Source organism: Pelophylax lessonae (genome assembly GCF_965119305.1).
Source record: "Pelophylax lessonae genome assembly, chromosome: 6".
Classification (NCBI taxonomy): Eukaryota; Metazoa; Chordata; class Amphibia; order Anura; family Ranidae; genus Pelophylax; species Pelophylax lessonae.
Window position 1 is genome coordinate 42,328,773 of NC_138773.1, and position 19,567 is coordinate 42,348,339.

Below are 19,567 nucleotides of genomic sequence, written 5' to 3' on the forward strand. Positions count from 1 at the left end.
GGGCCTATTCTTTCATGAGGTTATGCATACTCAGAAGCTGGGAGTCAGATTACAAGCTCTGGCACCTGACTGGAAAACAAGAAAGAGCGAGACTTCAGGTGACCTCTTGCAATTGACCTTCAAGATGAAGAAGAAAAAAGGATGCTGCACTCTAGGAAAATTCCAACTGACAACTTTACTGTTGCCTTGCACGAGATCCCAGGCAAGGTACTCTTTACTTGTTTTTCCGGAACAATAAACTTTGTCAGCGTTTTAATGTTCCTGGAGAGCAACAGGCCTTTACCCTTTCCTAGATTTATTAGGCAAAGGAAGAGCCCCCACCAGCATTTAGCACTCAGGTCTAAGCTTCAAGCTAGTCAGGCTCCAACAATAGCTACAAATTTGGGCAGATATAAACCTTTTATAAGTAAGCCAGCTTGCATTATTGAAATTATGACCAATTCTCTTTGAACTCACTGACTACATGGAAGGGGTCAAGCAAATCCTCACTCAATTTTTTTTCCCCAGAGGAACCCTTGAGACACTTTTAAGATCTCAGGACCACCAGCTGAAACCAAGCCAGTGTGAAAAATGCCCAGAACATGGCTGGTCAGTAGGAAGAATGCTCCCCTTACAGTGATGGTTACAATGCCACCATTACAGACATCTATAAAGACCATTGGTGTCATGCTGCAGGTTCTACCAAGTGTTGTTGGCCCAGGAACTAGGTAGGCACCATCAGATAGGGCAGTGATGGCAGACCTTGGCACCGCAGATGTTTTGGAATTACATTTCCCAATACACTGCAGAGTGCATGAACATCATGGGAAATGTAGTTCCAAAACATCTGGGGTGCCAAGGTTCGCCATCACTGCTCTAGAGTGAAGCAAGGAAGGAAATGACCACCTCAGAAGTCCACAACGGTAATGATGGTCAACTACACTGCACAGTGCATGAACATCATGGGAAATGTAGTTCCAAAACATCTGGGGTGCCAAGGTTCGCTATCACTGATATAGAGGATCAATCAGCCACAGAACCTCTAGCAACCTCTGGTGGAACACTGGTTAACAATGGCTGGTCTAGTCTGTAAGCAGGAGAAGCAATCAGGAACATTTTGGTTGAGGTGAGGTCTCCTCTCTAAAGGGTGTAGTGTACCATATTATCAAACCTATAATGGACCTGTTAGTATGAAGTTTAGTGTATGCTCGGTGACACCGAACTGTAGTGTTTTTGCAAGATTCCTATAATATTCACATACGGGGGAGGGGCTGCAGTGGGTTTGTTTACTCTGGTATCTCTGGTCTAGCCATGTTAGTGTGTCTATATCAGAAAACAAGACTGTTTCTGCCCGGGAAGGCAAGCTGCAAAATAGGATGGGAGCAAGATCCAGCAACCAAATCTGTCTCTATTACTTAGCCTGACCCCGCTTATACAAAAGAATACTGGTTGTTTACAGCTCGTGCACGAGAAGCAGCATTGGCATCGCTCATATCCTCCGAGCTGGCACCCCCTGGCTGCAACTGCTGCAGGCGGACTGCGGCTTCCTCCTGATTTTCAACAGGTGCTGCGCCCTCCTCTTGCGGAGTGATCGGAGGCTCCGGAGGAGGCCGGCTGATCACAGAATCTTCTGGAGGGGAGCTGCTGGGCGGGTACCAGGGCGGCTGCATGTTCCCCTCAGCGCTATGATGCCGCGACAAAGGGTGGGGGGGCAGTGGGGGAGGATTACGGCTGCTGGCTGCCTCTGCAAACAGGAAAAGAAAAAAAAAAGGTTAGACACACAGTCATGAGCCATACTAACACCATCTTGAATCCAGATCCAGCTGGTGTTTAACTATTAAATCATCTAAAATGATACAACATAAAGGAGGAATTTTCAATAATCACAGGAGGTGTCCTACAACTGCAGAAAACGGGCATGAAACTCTTATGTCTTAAAAAAGAATCCAACTATTCATCAGAGTAGAAGGTAAGAGTGTCTTACAAACTTAATAAGCACAGCAAAAAAATAAAAGTAGAACTATAGGCAAGAAATAAAATCACATACATGATTCAAGCTGCCTTTAACAATAAGACTGCATTGCTTGTTTCTCCAAGTTCCCACTGTAAATGCTTATTAATCCTGACAGTATTACCATTCACCCTCCATAAATCTAAGGAAGGCCATAGATTATGCGATTTTCTTTCCTGCACCCATGGGTTGCAATAAAGAAAATTGCTCGATTCCCCCATCAACACAGTCAGTGTTGATGGGGAGGGGGAAAATCCCTCTTGCAGAGCTGTTGTGTTCTCCTGGACAGGTAGGGGCGCAGGAAGCTGTCCCTGCCAGCAGAACACAGTGATTACAGCTAACGGCTAAAGCCGCTGTCATTTCGCATGCTAGAAATCTGGCATGCTGGTTGTACCCAAGTCTATCGATGGATTGACTTGCTAACAATCAGCCTGCCCATAGATGGATTGAATAGCGACAGTCCCTACTGAAACGCCCGAAATTTGAACCATCTACAGCCAACCTAACAGTCAGAATCCTTCAATAAACATTGAAGAAATTAGAGCCTATAGATGAATTTTGCCTGATTTTGAACACATTCCCAATAGACATTTATCATCTCTCTTCCTAAAGCAGAGCTCCACTCAAAAAGGGAAATTCCGCTTTAGGCACTCCTTCCACATTGTGTATGTATTTCTTTTGGGAGGGGGGGGGGGTACCTAGGTTTGACAGGTACCCACTCCCACTTCCGCTAGGATAGCCTAGGTGACCAAGCGGGAGTTCTCCTCTCCCCCTCCCTCACTGCAGTCTTCTGGGCCACAGGTCCCAGAAGACTGCCGGGCTACACACAGCTGGGTGCCCACAGTTGAAGTGCCAGCACCAGGGAGAGGAGAGAAGTGACGTTTCAGGTGAGTACATCATTAGATCCTGGGACAGACAAGTGCATGTTTATTAAAGGTCAGCAGATACACTTTTTGTAGCTGCTGACATTTACTAAGCACAAAAGCGACTGGAGCTCCTCTTTAAAACATTTGTTTTTTGAATAAGTCTTGCTGCTGCTACCCCTCACCTTCTTATGTCTGGGGTGAAGCTAGGAGGCAGCCTATGTGTTCAGAATAGATAACCTGTAGGTGCCCATGTGAGACATATCCGTAGCAGCAAGAGGGCGAGCTTTATGCCTGCATGCTGCACATATACGTCGCTGGGCAAACGAGCATTCTGTGCTGACAGCATGCTCACTGCACACTTCCAGCATAAAGACTGAGCTGTCACAGACAACTCCCGGTCCGGACTAAGGATCGGTAGCTGGAGGGACCGGCTCCCAATCATGTGTCCACTGTGACAGCCAATCACAGTGGACACCTGACCCACCATCCCGCCCACCACTGGGCATTTAGAACTTTTTAAAAGGGATGTTGGGGCGAGCAGAGCTAAAAATTGTAAGCAGGTAGCTCTTTACTGCAGACAAGACATGCAATATCCTCTTCTGCAATGACAACACAGTTTTCCAGCATGCATAGATAGTATTCATTGCATACAAATATCATGTGACAAGAAATCACACTAAGTGACTACTTTCAATAATCTATTTGCCTGCTCACTGCAAGTCACTAACATGCTTCCTTTAGAGATGTATATTAGAAGCGCTCCAACCCCAGCTTGTGAGTGACTCGCTAGAAACAATGTCCACCTTCCCACCTTTACTAAAACCTGCTTATTGGAGGGGTCAATCTTGTTCAGGGTTAAATATACCATTGAATTAAAAATGCTATACCTGTTGATGCTAACAAATCTTGTGAGCTGATGACTTCCTGTGCGCTCTGTCTGTGTGGACTGCTATCAATTCCATGGTTCTCATTTATGTCTGAGAACTACAGAACCTGGCCTCTATAGGTTATGTGGAATAGGTGAGAGGTCGGAATCATTAGTCTTATCCTGTTTTTTGTTATCCTGATACTGTTTGGTGAATGAATGTTGTCACCCTACGACAGGGAGTATGTTACTGACAGGATCACCAGATAAAAATAAAGCTAAAAAAGCTTAAAAAAGAAAACCAATGCAGCCACCACATCGAAATACTGGTAAGCTGCAATATATTACATTTTTGTTTTTGGGGTTAGGATACACTGAGTTTCCATCTCAGGTGGACATAAAACAGCTACTAATAAGTGAAGTCCCACAGACATGGAATAGGCCCTAGGATCCCCACTGCATGGTTAAAAGCATGGTATAGGCCCCAAGGATCCCCACTGGGTGAATACAGGCATTGTATAGGCCCCAAGGATCCCCACTGGGTGAATACAGGCATTGTATAGGCCCCAAGGATCCCCACTGGGTGAATACAGGCATTGTATAGGCCCCAAGGATCCCCACTGGGTGAATACAGGCATTGTATAGGCCCCAAGGATCCCCACTGGGTGAATACAGGCATTGTATAGGCCCCAAGGATCCCCACTGGGTGAATACAGGCATTGTATAAGCCCACAGGATTATATAAAAGCATTGTACAGGTCCTCAAAATCCCCACTGGGTGATTACAGGCATTGTATAGGCCCCCCAGATCCCTACTAGGTGATTACAAGCGCTCTATAGACCCCAGGATTCCCATCGGGTGATTACAGGCATTCTAAAGAGCCCAGGATCCCCATCGGGTGATTACAGAGATTTTATAGGCCCCAGGATCCCCATTGGGTGATTGCAGGCATTGTATAGGCCCCAGGATCCCTACTGGATGATTACAGGCACTCTATATACCACAGGATCCCCATCGGATGGGTACAGGCATGCTATAGGCCCCAGGATCCCTACTGGATGATTACAGGCACTCTATATACCACAGGATCCCCATCGGATGGGTACAGGCATGCTATAGGCCCCAGGATCCCTACTGGATGATTACAGGCACTCTATATACCCCAGGATCCCCATCGGGTGGTTACAGGCATGCTATAGGCCCCAGGATCCCCATTCGGTGATTGCAAAACTATGGTTATGGTTTTGCCAGAATGAACAAGGTTTAGTTAGCCTATTGTCTGCTTTCCCATTATAAAAAAAAAGTATAATATTTAACTGGTTGGACTTAGAAAGCTCAATACCTCTGCCTGCTTCTTTATTAGACTGAATTAAACAGATAGCAAGTTGAAATGGGCTTCTAGCAAGAATTTCAATTTTATGTCTTAAATTATTGTAGTCTTCTTATGGAAACGGTATAATTATCCCAATATTTAGCTTTACTTACTCTGAAGACAACATCTAGAGGGCTTACAGATGATTTGTAATTAGGATATTACATGATGTCTCCCAGCTCATTAGGGTTCATAACATTATCAAAAAAGCAAACCTGTTAAACTGATTGGTGACTGGTAATCTAACATTGTGGTGTTCTACTAAGGCTGAAAGCCTCGTGTAAGTTAGGTGATGTGCGGTCTTCCATTTAATAAGAAACTACAAGTTCCAGCACACCTTATCAGGGCAATGCTGGGAGCTGCAGCTCTTCTGCAGGTTGCCTACTATGTACACTCCCAGATATTAGAAAACCCCACAATGCCTGGCGTTGGCACAGGTCCACCCCCCCTAACTCTCACCTTCCTGGGAGGGGATTGTGGGAAGGGACACAAATGGGGCATGAATGGTTGTAGTCAGCACTTACATACAGTCATTCGCTCCAATGGAGATGGGGTTTGATGGTGAGTCTGGGATGCGGTGAGGGACCTCACATACGGTCGTTCTACTGTCAGCCCTGTCTCGGCCTGCAAAGAACAGATGGTGCCCAATCAGAGAAGAGGATGGAGTGAAAAGGGGAGGGGGGGGGGGAGAGTAATGCATGTGGAGGGGGGGGGGGAGAGGAGAAAGCACTTAAAGACATCTCCTCTGCTGAGCATATGTGACTTCCTCTGGTAGCCATCTTGTAAAGAAAATGCAGACCTATTACTATGGACTTCACATCTTATCTGCTCAACAAAACCAACAACAAAAAAATCCAGAAACCAATTGTGGGTCACATGATCATAATGTTCAATTAAATCAGACTTTTTTTTACTTAAAAATGAGGATTCCACTTTTCAAAAAGAGCAAAAAAAAAAAAAAAACTTTCCCAACCTACAAAAGGTCAGAGTGACCTGAAAATGTAATGGCAGGTGGACTGGTTTTTCAGTCTGAGTAAGTCAAGGTGATGATCGGTTGATCGTAAACTGTCCATAGCTTTTCATGAAAGCTTGTTCAGCTCTTTTGATATTGGAGAGAGACAGATATATTTTATGCTGACAATTGTCAGAAGTCGCTCTTCTTCCAGCCAAAACCGCTCCGCATAATGTTCATAAGAGAGCTTACATGTGCCTCAGTCCATTTAACAAGTATGGATGTTTAAGCCAACCTAATGCCTCCTGATAACAAAGGGAATATGTGGCCAGGTCCTGGACTTTCAAATATCTACATATTTTTAGCAAACATTTATTCAGCTTGAAACAAGCCCTCACTGACCCCTCTGTAGCTGCAGTCAGCTAAACACAACATCCCCAAATCCAATGCTACTCTGTGCTTATATTAAAGGTGACAGGGCTGAAAGGCTGTAGACTCACTGCTAGAAGAAAGTAGCAGCCTGAGCTTAGTGTCACTGCAGCCGCCGGGATACCCAAGACGCTGCTGTTCCTGCAGCATGAAAAGTGTGCAAGATCTCACTTGCAAAACTCCATATCACAATGCTAGATCTCTGTCTGCGCATGCACAAGATCTGTCACAGCATCATTGGGAAGAGAGGGCTGCAAAAAAACAAAAAGTGTATAAAAGAATAAATGCTGCACTAATGCACAGATCACTATAACCAATATCTGTGATCTGATGTTCTGTGTTTTCAGCAATCATCAAATAATCAGAAAAAACTCTCAACCAAACAAAAAAAAGCAAAAGTCCATATAATTGTGAATGTAGTAGTCCCAAACAGCCCAGGTAATGTGCAAGTAAAAACACCTCCACCACGTTGAATCACTTATGGGCAAACTCTCACCTCTCTGTAGTAACCACCACCACAAAAGTCAATATGCGCTCCAACAATAGATGGACTCCTTTCCTTCTGAATCAGCAAGGACACTGACTCTCGGAGAAGCTCAGGTGTGTTGGTGGATGGATGACTCAGTGTGTATTTGCATGTTAAAAGACAAAAGGAACCCATATATAGTGCTCACTGTTGTTATTTAAAAAAATATAAATAGAATAAAACATAAAAATAAAAAGGCACGCACATGTATTAAGCCCTGACATGAGCCTATATAGCTTTAAAAAGTTCCAAATGTGTAACCGTCAGGGCAGATTGGTTGGAACATACAATGAAGGATCTAACAGTGAAGGATCCAATCCATTGCCTTCTGCCCTGACAGTTATAGATGGGAACCTTTTAAAGCTATATAGCAAGGGTCTTCAAACTAAGGCCCTCCAGCTGTTCAGGAACTACAATTCCCATCATGTCTGTGAATGTCAGAGTCTTACAATGCCTCATGGGATGTGTAGTTCTGCAACAGCTGGAGGGCCGTAGTTTGAGGATCCCTGCTATATAGGCTCATGTCTGGTCTTCAAGAGGTTCTTCACCATGTAAACAAGACTGTAAAAGTCAGCAGCTATAAATACTCTAGCTGCTGACTTTTAAAAAACACACACTTACCTGTCCCAGGATCCAGCAATGTCCTCACTCGACTCGTATCTTTGCTGGTGGATGCACTGGCATCCTGTGGGCAGATGACTTCACAGCTGGCTGCCTACTGTGCTTGCATTAAACGCGCTGTGCCCCGTGATTGGTCCGGCAGTCTCCTGGGACCTGTGACATGTCCCAAGAGGCTGTGGGGGAATTCCAGTTAGATCGCGGCGGAAGTTGGAGAAGGTACCTGTCAAAATCGGGTACCCCTCCCAAAAAAAAAAAAAAAAAAAACCATCACAAATATTGGAGAGGAGGGGATACCTGTCAAAATCAGGGACCCCCCCAAAAAATATAAAAATAAACACATCCCAGATATTGGAGAGGTGGAGGAAAAGCGGAACATCCCCTTTTGGGTGAAATTTCACATTAATATATGAGAGTGGCTTTTTAGGTTTATGTTTTTTTTTAAATAAAATAACAGTGAGCACTATATGGGTTCTCATTGTCTTTTAACATGTAAATACATCCAATCATCCAATCACCCACCTGAGCTGCTGAGGTTCTTCAAATGTCAGAGTCCTTGCTGATTCAGAAGGAAAGGAGTCCATCCAGTGTTGAAACGCATATTGACCTTTGTTGCAGCGGTCAATACAGAGAGGTGAGAGTATGCAACTGTGCTGGTGTTTTCCACTTGCACATTCTTGCAGCACTTACCTGGGAGTGATCTATATCACAAGTTGTATGGGACTACTACATTCACGATTATATGTACTTTGCTGTTTTATGGATTAGGATTGCTTGAGAGTTTTTTCTGATTTGAGGATTGCTGAAAACACTGGAACATCAGATCACAGACATTGGTTATCACGCACAGATAAACTATTGGTTATTACGCACAGATAAACTACTGGTGATGGTGCAGCATTTATTACTTTATACACATTTCAATTATTTTTTTCACTTCATGCATGGGGCTTTAATTGTTCACATGCTTGTGCGCCAATAATTACATACACAAAGAAAAACAGGAAGTGACAGCCGAATGCCAATGCCATAGAAAAGATGGCGGTGTAGGCCTGGGTTTGCAGCAGAGTGGGTTACAAGAGGGCACAGTGTGATTCGCTAGGCTGCTAAGAATGTTTATTCTTCAATTAACATCAAAAAAAGGAAAAAGGGATTGGGCAAGATTTTACTTGGGAAGGTCCTCTTTAATGGAATCAGTGATTATTTAACAAAACTTGAGCATTGATTGGTCTACAGTGCCTAAGGCTAGGGAAGAGTGATGGGGGGTTTGTTTTAAAACCGATGTAGTGCTTCTTAAGAATGTGTAAATACTTGAATGTCCAAAGTCCTGCCACAGATTCACTTTAAGCTATTTTACAGCCCATTAGCAAAGGGTGGAGCTGCTGTCGCAGCCTTTCATGTCAAATTAGAGACAGGGCAACAGAGCGATCTGTAAAAAAAAAACTTTGGTTAGAAGTAGACTTTAGGGCCTCTTAAAAGAGGGTCAAAGCATTGATATAAGCAGCAGTGTAAATCTCCAGCTGAAAAAAAAAAAACATGCCTGTGTTCCACCACCCTGAGATTAGAGAAGTGCCGACATATTTTCTCCTGGTAACGCGAAGAACACTTACCATGCAACCTTTGAGAAGACACCACGTAGCTGATGAGGGTGACATCACTCGAGCCCCCTGACTCCAGAGGTATCGGGTGCACGCGAAAGTGCTCTAGCATGTCGAAGATGGTCTGAAACCAGAGGTGTTGCACTCGGCACTGGCCATCCTCGTTCAGAGACAGGCGGAGGTGCTATGGGGGGAGAGAGGGAGTGGAAATTACTCTTCATGGAAAGAAGAAAAGACAAAGCCAGCACAACAGAAATAAATAGTGACTGACCTTGGCTTTGCCCTGGAAGTTGAAAGTCAGCACGTACTCCCCTCTCCGAGTCTCGCTCTGCCGCACCAAAAAGACACCGTGGCTGTTGGTGCCCCCTGCAAGCACAAGCTGGGCTGCTTTGAGTCGGGATAGTGTACCATGGAACCACTGGTACTCAGACAATGGGTGCTCCCCATCTCCAGGGTCCTGCTCTCCTTGGCATAGGAATGAAGCTAGAAAATGGAAATTAAAAAAAATACAACACATTTCGAATGTGAGTTAGGGACCATAGATTGTAAGCTCCTTGAGGGCAGGGACTGATGTGAACAAACAATATATGTTTAAAGCGCTGCGTAAATTGACAGCGCTATACAAGTACCTGTAATAAACAAAATAAAATAAATTTCATAAAAAAAAGTAGAAAAGAACAACAAAAATAGACTTTAGGTTTAGAGTATCTACCTTCTAAGATACTATGCTGAAACTGAACATACCTGGTTGCATGACTCATAGTGAAAGGCTGATAGGTCAGTCTAGTGAAATGTTACATTTCAATTGAATAAGGAGTTTGGTGTGCATAGTATCCATCCTCCTGGGATTTTTAGGTTTTCTTGTATCCTTTATAGAGAGTGTTTCACTCCTCCTGCTACATTCTACATAATATAAATTAAATGCAACAGGGAAAGCTTGACTTCTTCATAATGGGCACAGCAGGTCTGCAGATCTGGCAACCCAATGCAGGGATCTCCCCAAAAGAGTCCCAGAGAGAAGTAGAGACGGTCACATGAATAATATATCCACCATCTACCTGTATAGACGGACTACACCTCCTTAAAGCGGAGTTACACCCATTTTTAATACGTTGGATTACATAGATGTATGTAATCCCCTTTAAAACGACTTTTACCAATGGAAACTTTTTTTTTTCGCTAGTAAATACCTTATTTTCTCGTTTATTCCTCCTCTCCTCAATTCCGGGTCCGATCGGCGATGACGTCATTTGGAGATTCGCAGTGTGTGCTGGGATGTATTCCATGCTAGAAATCTCGCAGTATTACCCAGGAGCTGAGCTGTACTGAGCCGTGACCTGCCCCGCCTCCTCTCAGTGAGTTGTACTGTATGCATTGTATTCAGCCCGTGCTCTGCCCCGCCTCCGCCTCCTCTCAGTGAGCGAGGGCTGAAAGCATTATATCCTCACTGAGAGGAGGCGGGGCGGAGGCGCGGCAGAGCACGGGCTGAATACAATGCATACAGTACAACTCACTGAGAGGAGGCGGGGCAAGTCACGGATCAGTACAGCTCAGCTCCTGGATAATACTGCGAGATTTCTAGCATGGAATACATCCCAGCACACACTGTGAATCGCCGAATGACGTCATCGCCGATCGGACCCGGAAGTGAGGAGAGGAGGAATAAACGAGAAAATAAGGTATTTACTAGCAAAAAAAAAAAGTTTCCATTGGTAAAAGTCGTTCTAAAGGGGATTACATACATCTAAAGTTACGAAAATGGGTGGAACTCCACTTTAAGGCAAAGCCTATACCTTACCAGGGTGCAATGGTAGCCCGTAGCCACTGCTTACTTGATTTAAAGGTGCAAGCTCCAAGGCAGACATCTATAACAAGCCTTGAAATCAGAGGGTCACATGTGAAGCTTTTATAGATAGTAAAAGGTAAAAGTGTTTACTCAGATCTGCATTGTGAAAACTTGTGAGGAGGAGTTTCCTTTCCTTCCACAAGCAACCTATTAGAAGACCCTCAATGTACTCACTCCTAAATAAGCAACTGAAAGCTACGCAAACTCTACGCACCTGCAGTGTCTGGGGTGTCTGGGAAAGGGGCCCCCATAGCGTTTTGCGGTCTCTCTTCGTCGATAGGTGCTCGTGGAGGCAGCTCTGGCGGGAGAAGCTCCATAGAGTCAAAGTGTGAGGCGGTTATGGAAACTGAAGTGGGTGAGATGGATGCAGAGGGCCGGTCAGAAAGGCCACCATAGGCTCCTATCAGGGAGTAAAGGAAACAATCATGTAAGGTCCCCCTCACGTCTTTTTTCCCAGTGTCAGGAGCTGAAAGTAACACCTGGTTGGGAGAAGCATGTGACATCACTGGGCCAACCAGCAATGTCCCACCTTAAGAATTATTTATTTTATATTAATTTTTTTGACACTGTACCTTTACATCGCTTATAAACTTTATTGCTAATCACAAAGGATGCCTTCATCCCTTGTGATCGCAAAAAAAGTTAAAAGAACAAAAAAAAAAAATGTAAAAGGGTACAGTTTCAAAAAATAGCTGGGGCAATGACAGGACCTCTTTATGGAGAGATCTGGGATCTGTTAAGACCCCAGATCTCTCCTCTGCCCTCCAAAGCAGTAGATCAAACCAAGAACGGTTTGAGCGACTGCTTTACACCTGAAACCTGAAGTGTCGAAATCCTTGTAGCTTCTGGTTTCATATGCCATAGTGATGATCTCTATGGTATATGAAACCAGAAGCGACAAGGATTGGGATGCTTCCAGTTTCGGCTATAAAGCAGTCGCTCAAACTGTTTGACCAGAAATACTGATGTTTAAACATCAATACCATGTGCACATACCCTAAAGCAAATCTGTTTTGTCCAGTATGGGAAAAGCACAGGTTTGCTTTGAAAAAAAGTTTGTTCACTTCGATGCTCCCACGCACCTTGCAGTTCTTGGTGTTCACACACCTCCTATTACACATTCTAGAACACAAAACAATTTAAAATAACAGTTTTGTGTTTACCAAAGCTTTAATCCTTGCCATGCCTTCGCATCTGGCAAAGGCTGCTCTCAGGTCTTTATAACAAAAACACAGGTACAATATGATCATGTAAACCAGAAGCTAGAACGCAGTTTCACCTGGTGTCAGGTGACATGTATTAGGTAGGCGTCTGCCTATACCTTGGCAGAGCTGCTCGTTGCTCTCCGTGGGTAACAGAGGTAGATCCCGGCTGGGCATACTTTCCGAATGGTTTATATGAATAGGTTCTGTGGGGTCAGGTCTTTCCCTGCTGAGCAAAAACACAAGACATTATTACTCAGGAGCTAAAAAATAATAGAAAATAAAAACCTAATGTACAAAAATTTCAAAACAAAAAGAAAAAAAAATACTTTACTGTTGAGTGACAGTAAGACCTACCTAGACATCATGCAGTCCTGTATGTCAGACAGCCAGGATCTCATCTGCAAGGGGTCTACTGACTCCATGATGTACTCTGAGGAATTCTCTGTCTGGGGATCCACAAAAATACCCATTAATACCAGAGCAGAAGAAACAAATGCAACATAGATCCACTAAGCAATCTACAACAATAACTATCAATACCAGTGCAGAAGAAACTAATGCAACATAGAGCCACTAAGCAAACATGGGGCATATATAAGTATCTGAACTGCAGCATTGACAGTGGAAAAGCTGTAAGGAGATTATTTGGTCGTAATGTTCAACAAGTGATAATAGCACTGTGTGTGTGTGAATGTGTGTGTGTGAATGTGTGTGTGTGAATGTGTGTGTGTGAATGTGTGTGTGTGAATGTGTGTGTGTGAATGTGTGTGTGTGTCAATATCGATGGCACAACTACCGGCCCATCCCCACATGCCAAGGTCCTAGGCGTCATCCTGGACTCTGAACTCTCCTTCAAGCCCCACATCCAATCACTGTCCAAATCTTGCCGCCTCAGCCTCCGCCACATCTCCAAAATACGCCCCTTTCTAACCAATGACACTACAAAGCTCCTAGTTCACTCCCTGGTCATCTTGCGCTTCGACTAGTGCAATTCCCTTCTCATTGGCTTACCTCTACATAGGCTATCCCCCCTTCAATCCATCATGAACGCTGCTGCCAGACTCATCCACTTTACCAATCGATCAGTGTCTGCTACTTCTCTCTGTCAAGCCCTCCACTGGCTTCCGCTCACCCAACAAATCCAATTCCAAATACTAACATCTTACAAAGCCATCCACAATTTAGCCCCCAACTACATCACTAGCCTAGTCCCAAAATACCAACCTAATCGCTCTCTTCGTTCCTCTCAAAACCTCCTGCTCTCTAGCTCCCTCATCACCTCCTCTTATGCTCGCCTCCAGGACTTTTCCAGAGCCTCTCCAATCCTATGGAACTCCTTACCACAATCTGTCCGATTATCTCCTACTTTATTAGCTTTCAGACGATCCCTGAAAACCCTCCTCTTCAGAGAAGCCTATCCTACCCACACATAAGAACTATACCTCCATTTTCTCCATCGACCCATCCCCCACAGTTATTGCCTTTTGTTTCACTTGACCCTCCCTTCTAGATTGTAAGCTCTAACGAGCAGGGCCCTTTGATTCCTCCTGTATTGAATTGAATTGTAAATGTATTGTCTTCCCTCATACTGTAAAGCGCTGCTCAAACTGTTGGCGCTATAAAAATCCTGTATAATATATATATACATATATACACACATACATATACACACACACTAGAGCTGCATGATTCTGGATAAAATGAGAATCACAATTTTTTTTAGTTAGTATAAAGATCACGATTCTTGGCATAATATCAGCTTTTACATTATACAAAAGAATTGGGCAAACTTTACTGTTTAATTACGGTATTATTTTTTTTAAATTCATTTAAGTGTACTTTTTCCCAAAAAACTGCCTTTGAAAGACTTCTGCGCAAATACAGTGTGACATAAAATATTGCAACGATCGCCATTTTATTCTCTAGGGTCTCTGCAAAAAAAAGAAAATTATATATTATATATATATATATATATATATATATATATATATATATATATATATATATATATATATATAAAATGTTTAGGGGTTCTAAGTATTTTTTCTAGCAAAAAATACAGATTTTAAGCAAACAAGTGTCAGAAAAAGGCTTAATCTTTAAGAGGTTAAACTGCCCTCACAGATGGAAGTTAATTCCTTTGATCTAAAAGGAGGAAATGATACATTGTAAAGCATTGTGTTTATAGTTATCTAGCAGCCTTAACAAATTTGGATAAACATTTGCTGGAGGCTCTTTTTTTTATTTTTTTTGACAACTATGAGTGAGCAGAGAATGGCTCTGTAAGAATCGAGGACATGCTGTTTTTAAGATCGTGAGGAGGGGTGAATCGAGCAGCTCTAATACACACACATTAATAAAGCTGTAAAAAAAAAAAATGTAATAAAAAAGCAGCGATAGGTGGGCGCTTCACTTTCACACACATTGAGGCAAATGTATCAAAACAGGAGCAGTTGTGCATGACAACCAATCAGCTTCTATCTTCAGTTTGTTCAAGACCAGTTTAATTGTTCATTATATTAAAGTGATTGTAAAATCTCGTTTTTTTTCTATTAAAATAACATATTATACCTGCTCTGTGTAGTGGTTTTGCACAGGGCAGCCTGGATCCTCATCGGGTCCCTAGCTGGAGCTCCTGGCCTCTCCCTTCTGTTGAGTGCCACAACAGTAAGCAACTTGCTATGGGGTCACCAGAGTTGTGCTGCAGCTCTGTGTATCCATTCAGACACGGAGCTGCCGTTTGGCTCCACCCACTCTCTCTCCTGATTGACAGCAGTGGGAGCCAATGGTGCCGCTGCTTTGTCTTAGTCAATCAGGAGAGAGAGTCCCGGGTGGCTGAAGCACTCATGGACATTGTCGGATAGAGAGGGGGCTTAGGTAAGTATTAGGGGGGGGCCGCTGCACACAGAAGGCTTTTTATCCAAATGCAAAGAATGCATTAAGATAAGAAAAAAAAAAAAACTTCTGACTTTACAACCCCTTTACCCACCTGAAGACCAGGCTTTTTCTGGCACTTTTTGTTTACAAGTTTAAATTCATATTTTTTTTTTTTTTTTACTTAGAACCCCCAAATATATATATATATATATATATATATATATATATATATATATATATATATATATATATATACACATACACACACACAGTGTATAATATATATATATATATATATATATATATATATATATATATATATATATATATATATATACTGTATATATATATTTTTTTTAGCAGAGACCCTAGAGAATTAAATGGGAATCAATGCAATATTTTGTTACACAGTATTTGCGAAGCAATCTTTTAAACACTATTTATTTGAAAAAAAATACACTTTAATTAATAAAAAAGTAAAAAAGCGACAAACTACGATACTTAAAAATACTAAACAGCGACACTTCAAAACTTGTTACAGGTTACCTATTTAGAGTTACAGAGGAGGTTTAGTGTTAGAAATATTGCTCTCGCTCGAAAGAGAAAATATCCCTTGTAATAGAAATAGGGATGACAGGTCCTCTTTATTGAGAGATCTGGGGGTCAAAAAGACCCCAAGTCTTAATTTACCCTTAAAAGTTAAAATTTCTTTGAACTGTTGCTTTGACAAAAAAAAAAAAAAATTTACTATGGCCTGAGACCCAGAAGTGACGTCAGAGGTCGCTCCGGTCCTCCAAGGGCATAGAGATGAGTGAAGGCCATTTTAGGCTCACTCTTGTTCATGACCAGCTAATGGCATCATCAGATCACTCCCTGGCTTTATCGATGGGGCAAGTAGGCCCAGGAACGGCCAAGAAGTGGCAGGTGGGGTGGGGGGTAGAAACCCCTCCCGCTGCTGTAAAAGTGATCATGAGGAGAATCCTATCTTACAGACAATCGGCCATAGTAAAAATAAAAATCCAGGGGTTATAGCAGCTAGCTGCTGTCATATCTCCTGTATTTAACGTCAACGTAATGACATATTTTTACTATGGGCCAGTCGTCAAGGGCCAGTCGTCAAGTGGTTAAGGACTGTATTTCAAGCTAAGTGTTGTCTGCTATAGCGTTAATAAGGTTTAGAGAGAGCCCAAAAGGATCTCATTAGATACTGTATATAGATTTTGGAAATCTAACCACTTTATTCGAAACTAAAAAAAAAAAAGATACCAGACCCTGTCACATTGCCCATTCCCTCCCCATAATAATAGGGCTTCAGGGTGTGGAGAAGCCCTGACCTTCCCCATGTGACCATGCTCAGGTCAGGGCAGCCAATCACTAGGCCTCAACACTGTCACGTAGGTTGCCATGATGTCATCCTGGTCTAAGCTTTGACACCAGCTGACACTGATGCTTAGACAGGCATGGAAGCTGCAGTAAGAAGGTGGCAAGAGAATGTGGCTAGATAAGTATGTTTCAGTCTCTTTTTATTATACATCCATAGCATTCAAATATCACAATCAACTTTTGAGCTTAGGATTAAATAAAAGAAAAGAAGCCCTGCCTGTTCCACCATGGCTCCTTACCTTCAACACAAACGTGTTTTCCTTGTCTGGCATCTCCAATGGCGTTGTGGTCCGTACATCAGCAATAGACGAGCATGGGATGCTGACCCGTGGCTTTGTGGCCTAGAATGTAAAAGAAGCAAAAAAAGATAAAAATTAAAGCAAATGCAGTATATGGGGACATACAGCCGGCACCAGAACAGTGTTAAATGTCACAATTAGCTTTTCAGGATCTCTTCCCTGTTGCTGGAGCCTTCTGAATAACCAATACTCTTTGGGTAGAGAGCCAGTAGGCATGTTTCTACTATATGGCAGGGCTTGGGAGCTCAGCGATCTACAGGGGCATACCCGAGCCTCTTCATACGAGTCAGATATTGATGAGGGGTTCTGTGGCCTCATAAAACACGATCTCTCATCATAGAATAGCCTGGTGAGAAACATGGAGAGAGATTTCTCCTTCACTTCCTGAAGACCCAACAGAAAAAGGAGAGGAAATCTTTACAAAGTGACAGGAGTTATTTCTCTTCTGAACATGCCTCACCATTGAAAGATTTGTGTACCCTCGCCTTTAAAAACAAAAAAAAAAAAACATTCAGTTAAGACCCGGTTCACATTAGCGCGACTTGTCAGGCGACTTGTCAGCCTGACAAGTCGCGCTCCCTCGCGGTCCATTGACCGCTACAGGACCCGTTCTAATAGGAGCGACACAAGTCGCTCCGACTTAGAAAAAGGGTCCTGTACTATTTCGGGGCGACCTCGGAGCGACTTGCATAGACTTCCATTATGTGAAGTCCCTGCTCCGAGGTTGCGGTGCGAGCAGCGCGCCGCGACCTCGGAGCGGCCGCCACGGACTTCATAACATTGAAGTCTATGGCGGTCGCCTCCTGGTCGCCCCAAAGAAGCTCCGGACCCTTTTTCTAAGTCAGAGCAACTTGTGTCGCTCCTATTAGAACGGGTCCGCAGCTTCCCTATGGGAGGCGACCTACGGCCTCACAGGTTGCCTTAGTGTGAACGGGGACTTATGGGAGGCGACCTACGGCCTCACAGGTTGCCTTAGTGTGAACGGGGACTTAGAATAGAAATGAAAGGGAAACATTTGTGTATAGATTTAAAAAAATAAATAAATAAGTACCTTTTTTTATAAGTGAGTTACCTCTGTTCTCAGCTGCATAAGAGCTGGGGAAGGAGAAACAGCAGGACACCAATCTTCCCAGTGAATAGCTGTGTGTGTGTGTGTGTGATCATTGGAGAGCAGGCTGAATTCCCAACAAAGGCTAGAGAACTGACCATACTATGTTCTCCTGCTTAGTTGGGTCTGTTTTTAAAGTGGTTGTAAACCCACCTTTAATAAGGCTTACCTATAGGTACTGTAAATACCTCCTAAACTTGTACCGTTTAGGAGATATTTACATTTCATGCAGCCGATGACGTCATCGGCGCATGCACTCTGAAGAAACGGCCGCCTGTTCCATTTCTTCAGAGCCATGTGCCGTGACCGGCGGCTCCCGCATGCATGCGCAGGAGTGACGTCATGCAGCTCCGGCCAGTAATACAGCCGGAGTCCGCAAACCAGGTAGGAAGACGGGCGAAGATAGATTCAGCCGCCAGCGACGACAACAGGAAAGTGTCACATAATGTGCTAGTATGTGATGCATACTAGCACATTATGCATTTACTTTGCAGAGAAGAAAAAAACGAAAAAAAAAAAAAAACACGTAAGAGTTTACTTCCTCTTTAATAGGAAAGCAGATTGGCTAGCGGGAACACCATAAGAACAAAGAGAACAGGATACTTCATCATAAAAGTACATGGTACAGCAGGCACATATCAGGAATATGAAATGTTGGGTTTACTAATGGCGCTTTTCCACTGCATGGAACCGAACAGTTCGGCTTGCTTTTGTGCTTTTCCACTGCTGGTACCGCATGGTATGGTGTAGGAACGGTTCGGTACGGTACGGTACGGCGGCGCTTTTCCACTGCATGGAACCGAACGGTACGGCTCTCAAAAACAGTACCTACTCGATTGTGGTTCCAACAGGTACCATACCCGGTACCATATCCCACAATCCTTTGCATGCAGTCACTACTAGCCACTGATTGGTCAGAGAATCCCACCCACCCCGTTGTTATCCCACCCACTTAACTTTAGTGGAAAAGCAAACCATACCATACCGAACCGAACCGTTCCTACACCGTACCATGCGGTACCAGCAGTGGAAAAGCAAACCGGGCCAAGCAGGGCCGAGTAGAGCCGAGCCAGTACTTGCAGTGGAAAAGTGCCTATACTCACTAACCTTTATTATTTTCTGGTGATAGTGCAAAATTCTGGGCTTTCTAATACTTTCAGGTTCAATGACAACAGTCATAAGAACAAACAGTGATCGTGGGTGCAACATCAGGCTCCTGCAGACACGTGAAGCTTTCTGCCTGTAGCTCCATACAGGCTTTCAGTTCTAAATTTGGAGCATGTGTCAATGGACTGAGTGCACCAATCTGAACACATGTAGTCACAAGCCGTCTGCCGCAGTGCACACAGGACTTGTAGTTTACTCATTGACAGATCACTGTGAATGAATGATACAGTTGTGCGGGCTGAGCCCAGCAAAGCCACGCTGCCAATATTAAATGTTACCATAAATGAGTGGTTGCCAACTTATGAGCTAAAGAGGGCCTCAAATGCAGCCCCTAAAATCACCAAAGGGCCACACAATGTTTATTTGTGTAATGCTTGAGAAGACTGTCAGACTCTGCAGACCTAAAAGAGGAATATTGAGGATCAGAGAGTGTGGACAGGATACATTGTTGGCTGGGGATTTGCT

The 19,567-nt window shown here is 43.5% G+C and overlaps 1 protein-coding gene across 6 annotated transcripts in view; it reads right to left on the reverse strand.

The window, feature by feature from the left end:
* Positions 1–1,006: 1,006 nt before the first annotated feature.
* The window catches only part of SH2B1 (SH2B adaptor protein 1), a 31,030-nt gene continuing 12,469 nt past the window's right edge, over positions 1,007–19,567 (reverse strand). For 2 of the 6 annotated variants that reach the window (XM_082261979.1, XM_082261978.1), the window contains exons 3-9: positions 16,768–16,869; positions 12,623–12,714; positions 12,385–12,494; positions 11,278–11,463; positions 9,489–9,700; positions 9,230–9,401; positions 1,007–1,723 (exon numbers count right to left, since the gene is read on the reverse strand). In XM_082261979.1, the coding sequence (XP_082118105.1) occupies positions 1,410–1,723; positions 9,230–9,401; positions 9,489–9,700; positions 11,278–11,463; positions 12,385–12,494; positions 12,623–12,714; positions 16,768–16,869 (1,188 nt within the window). In that variant the 3' untranslated portion in view covers positions 1,007–1,409. Of the gene's footprint in view, positions 1,724–5,618; positions 5,719–9,229; positions 9,402–9,488; positions 9,701–11,277; positions 11,464–12,384; positions 12,495–12,622; positions 12,715–16,767; positions 16,870–19,567 lie in introns of all 6 variants that reach the window. The other 4 variants (XM_082261983.1, XM_082261982.1, XM_082261980.1 and 1 more) reach the window with 4 other exon arrangements.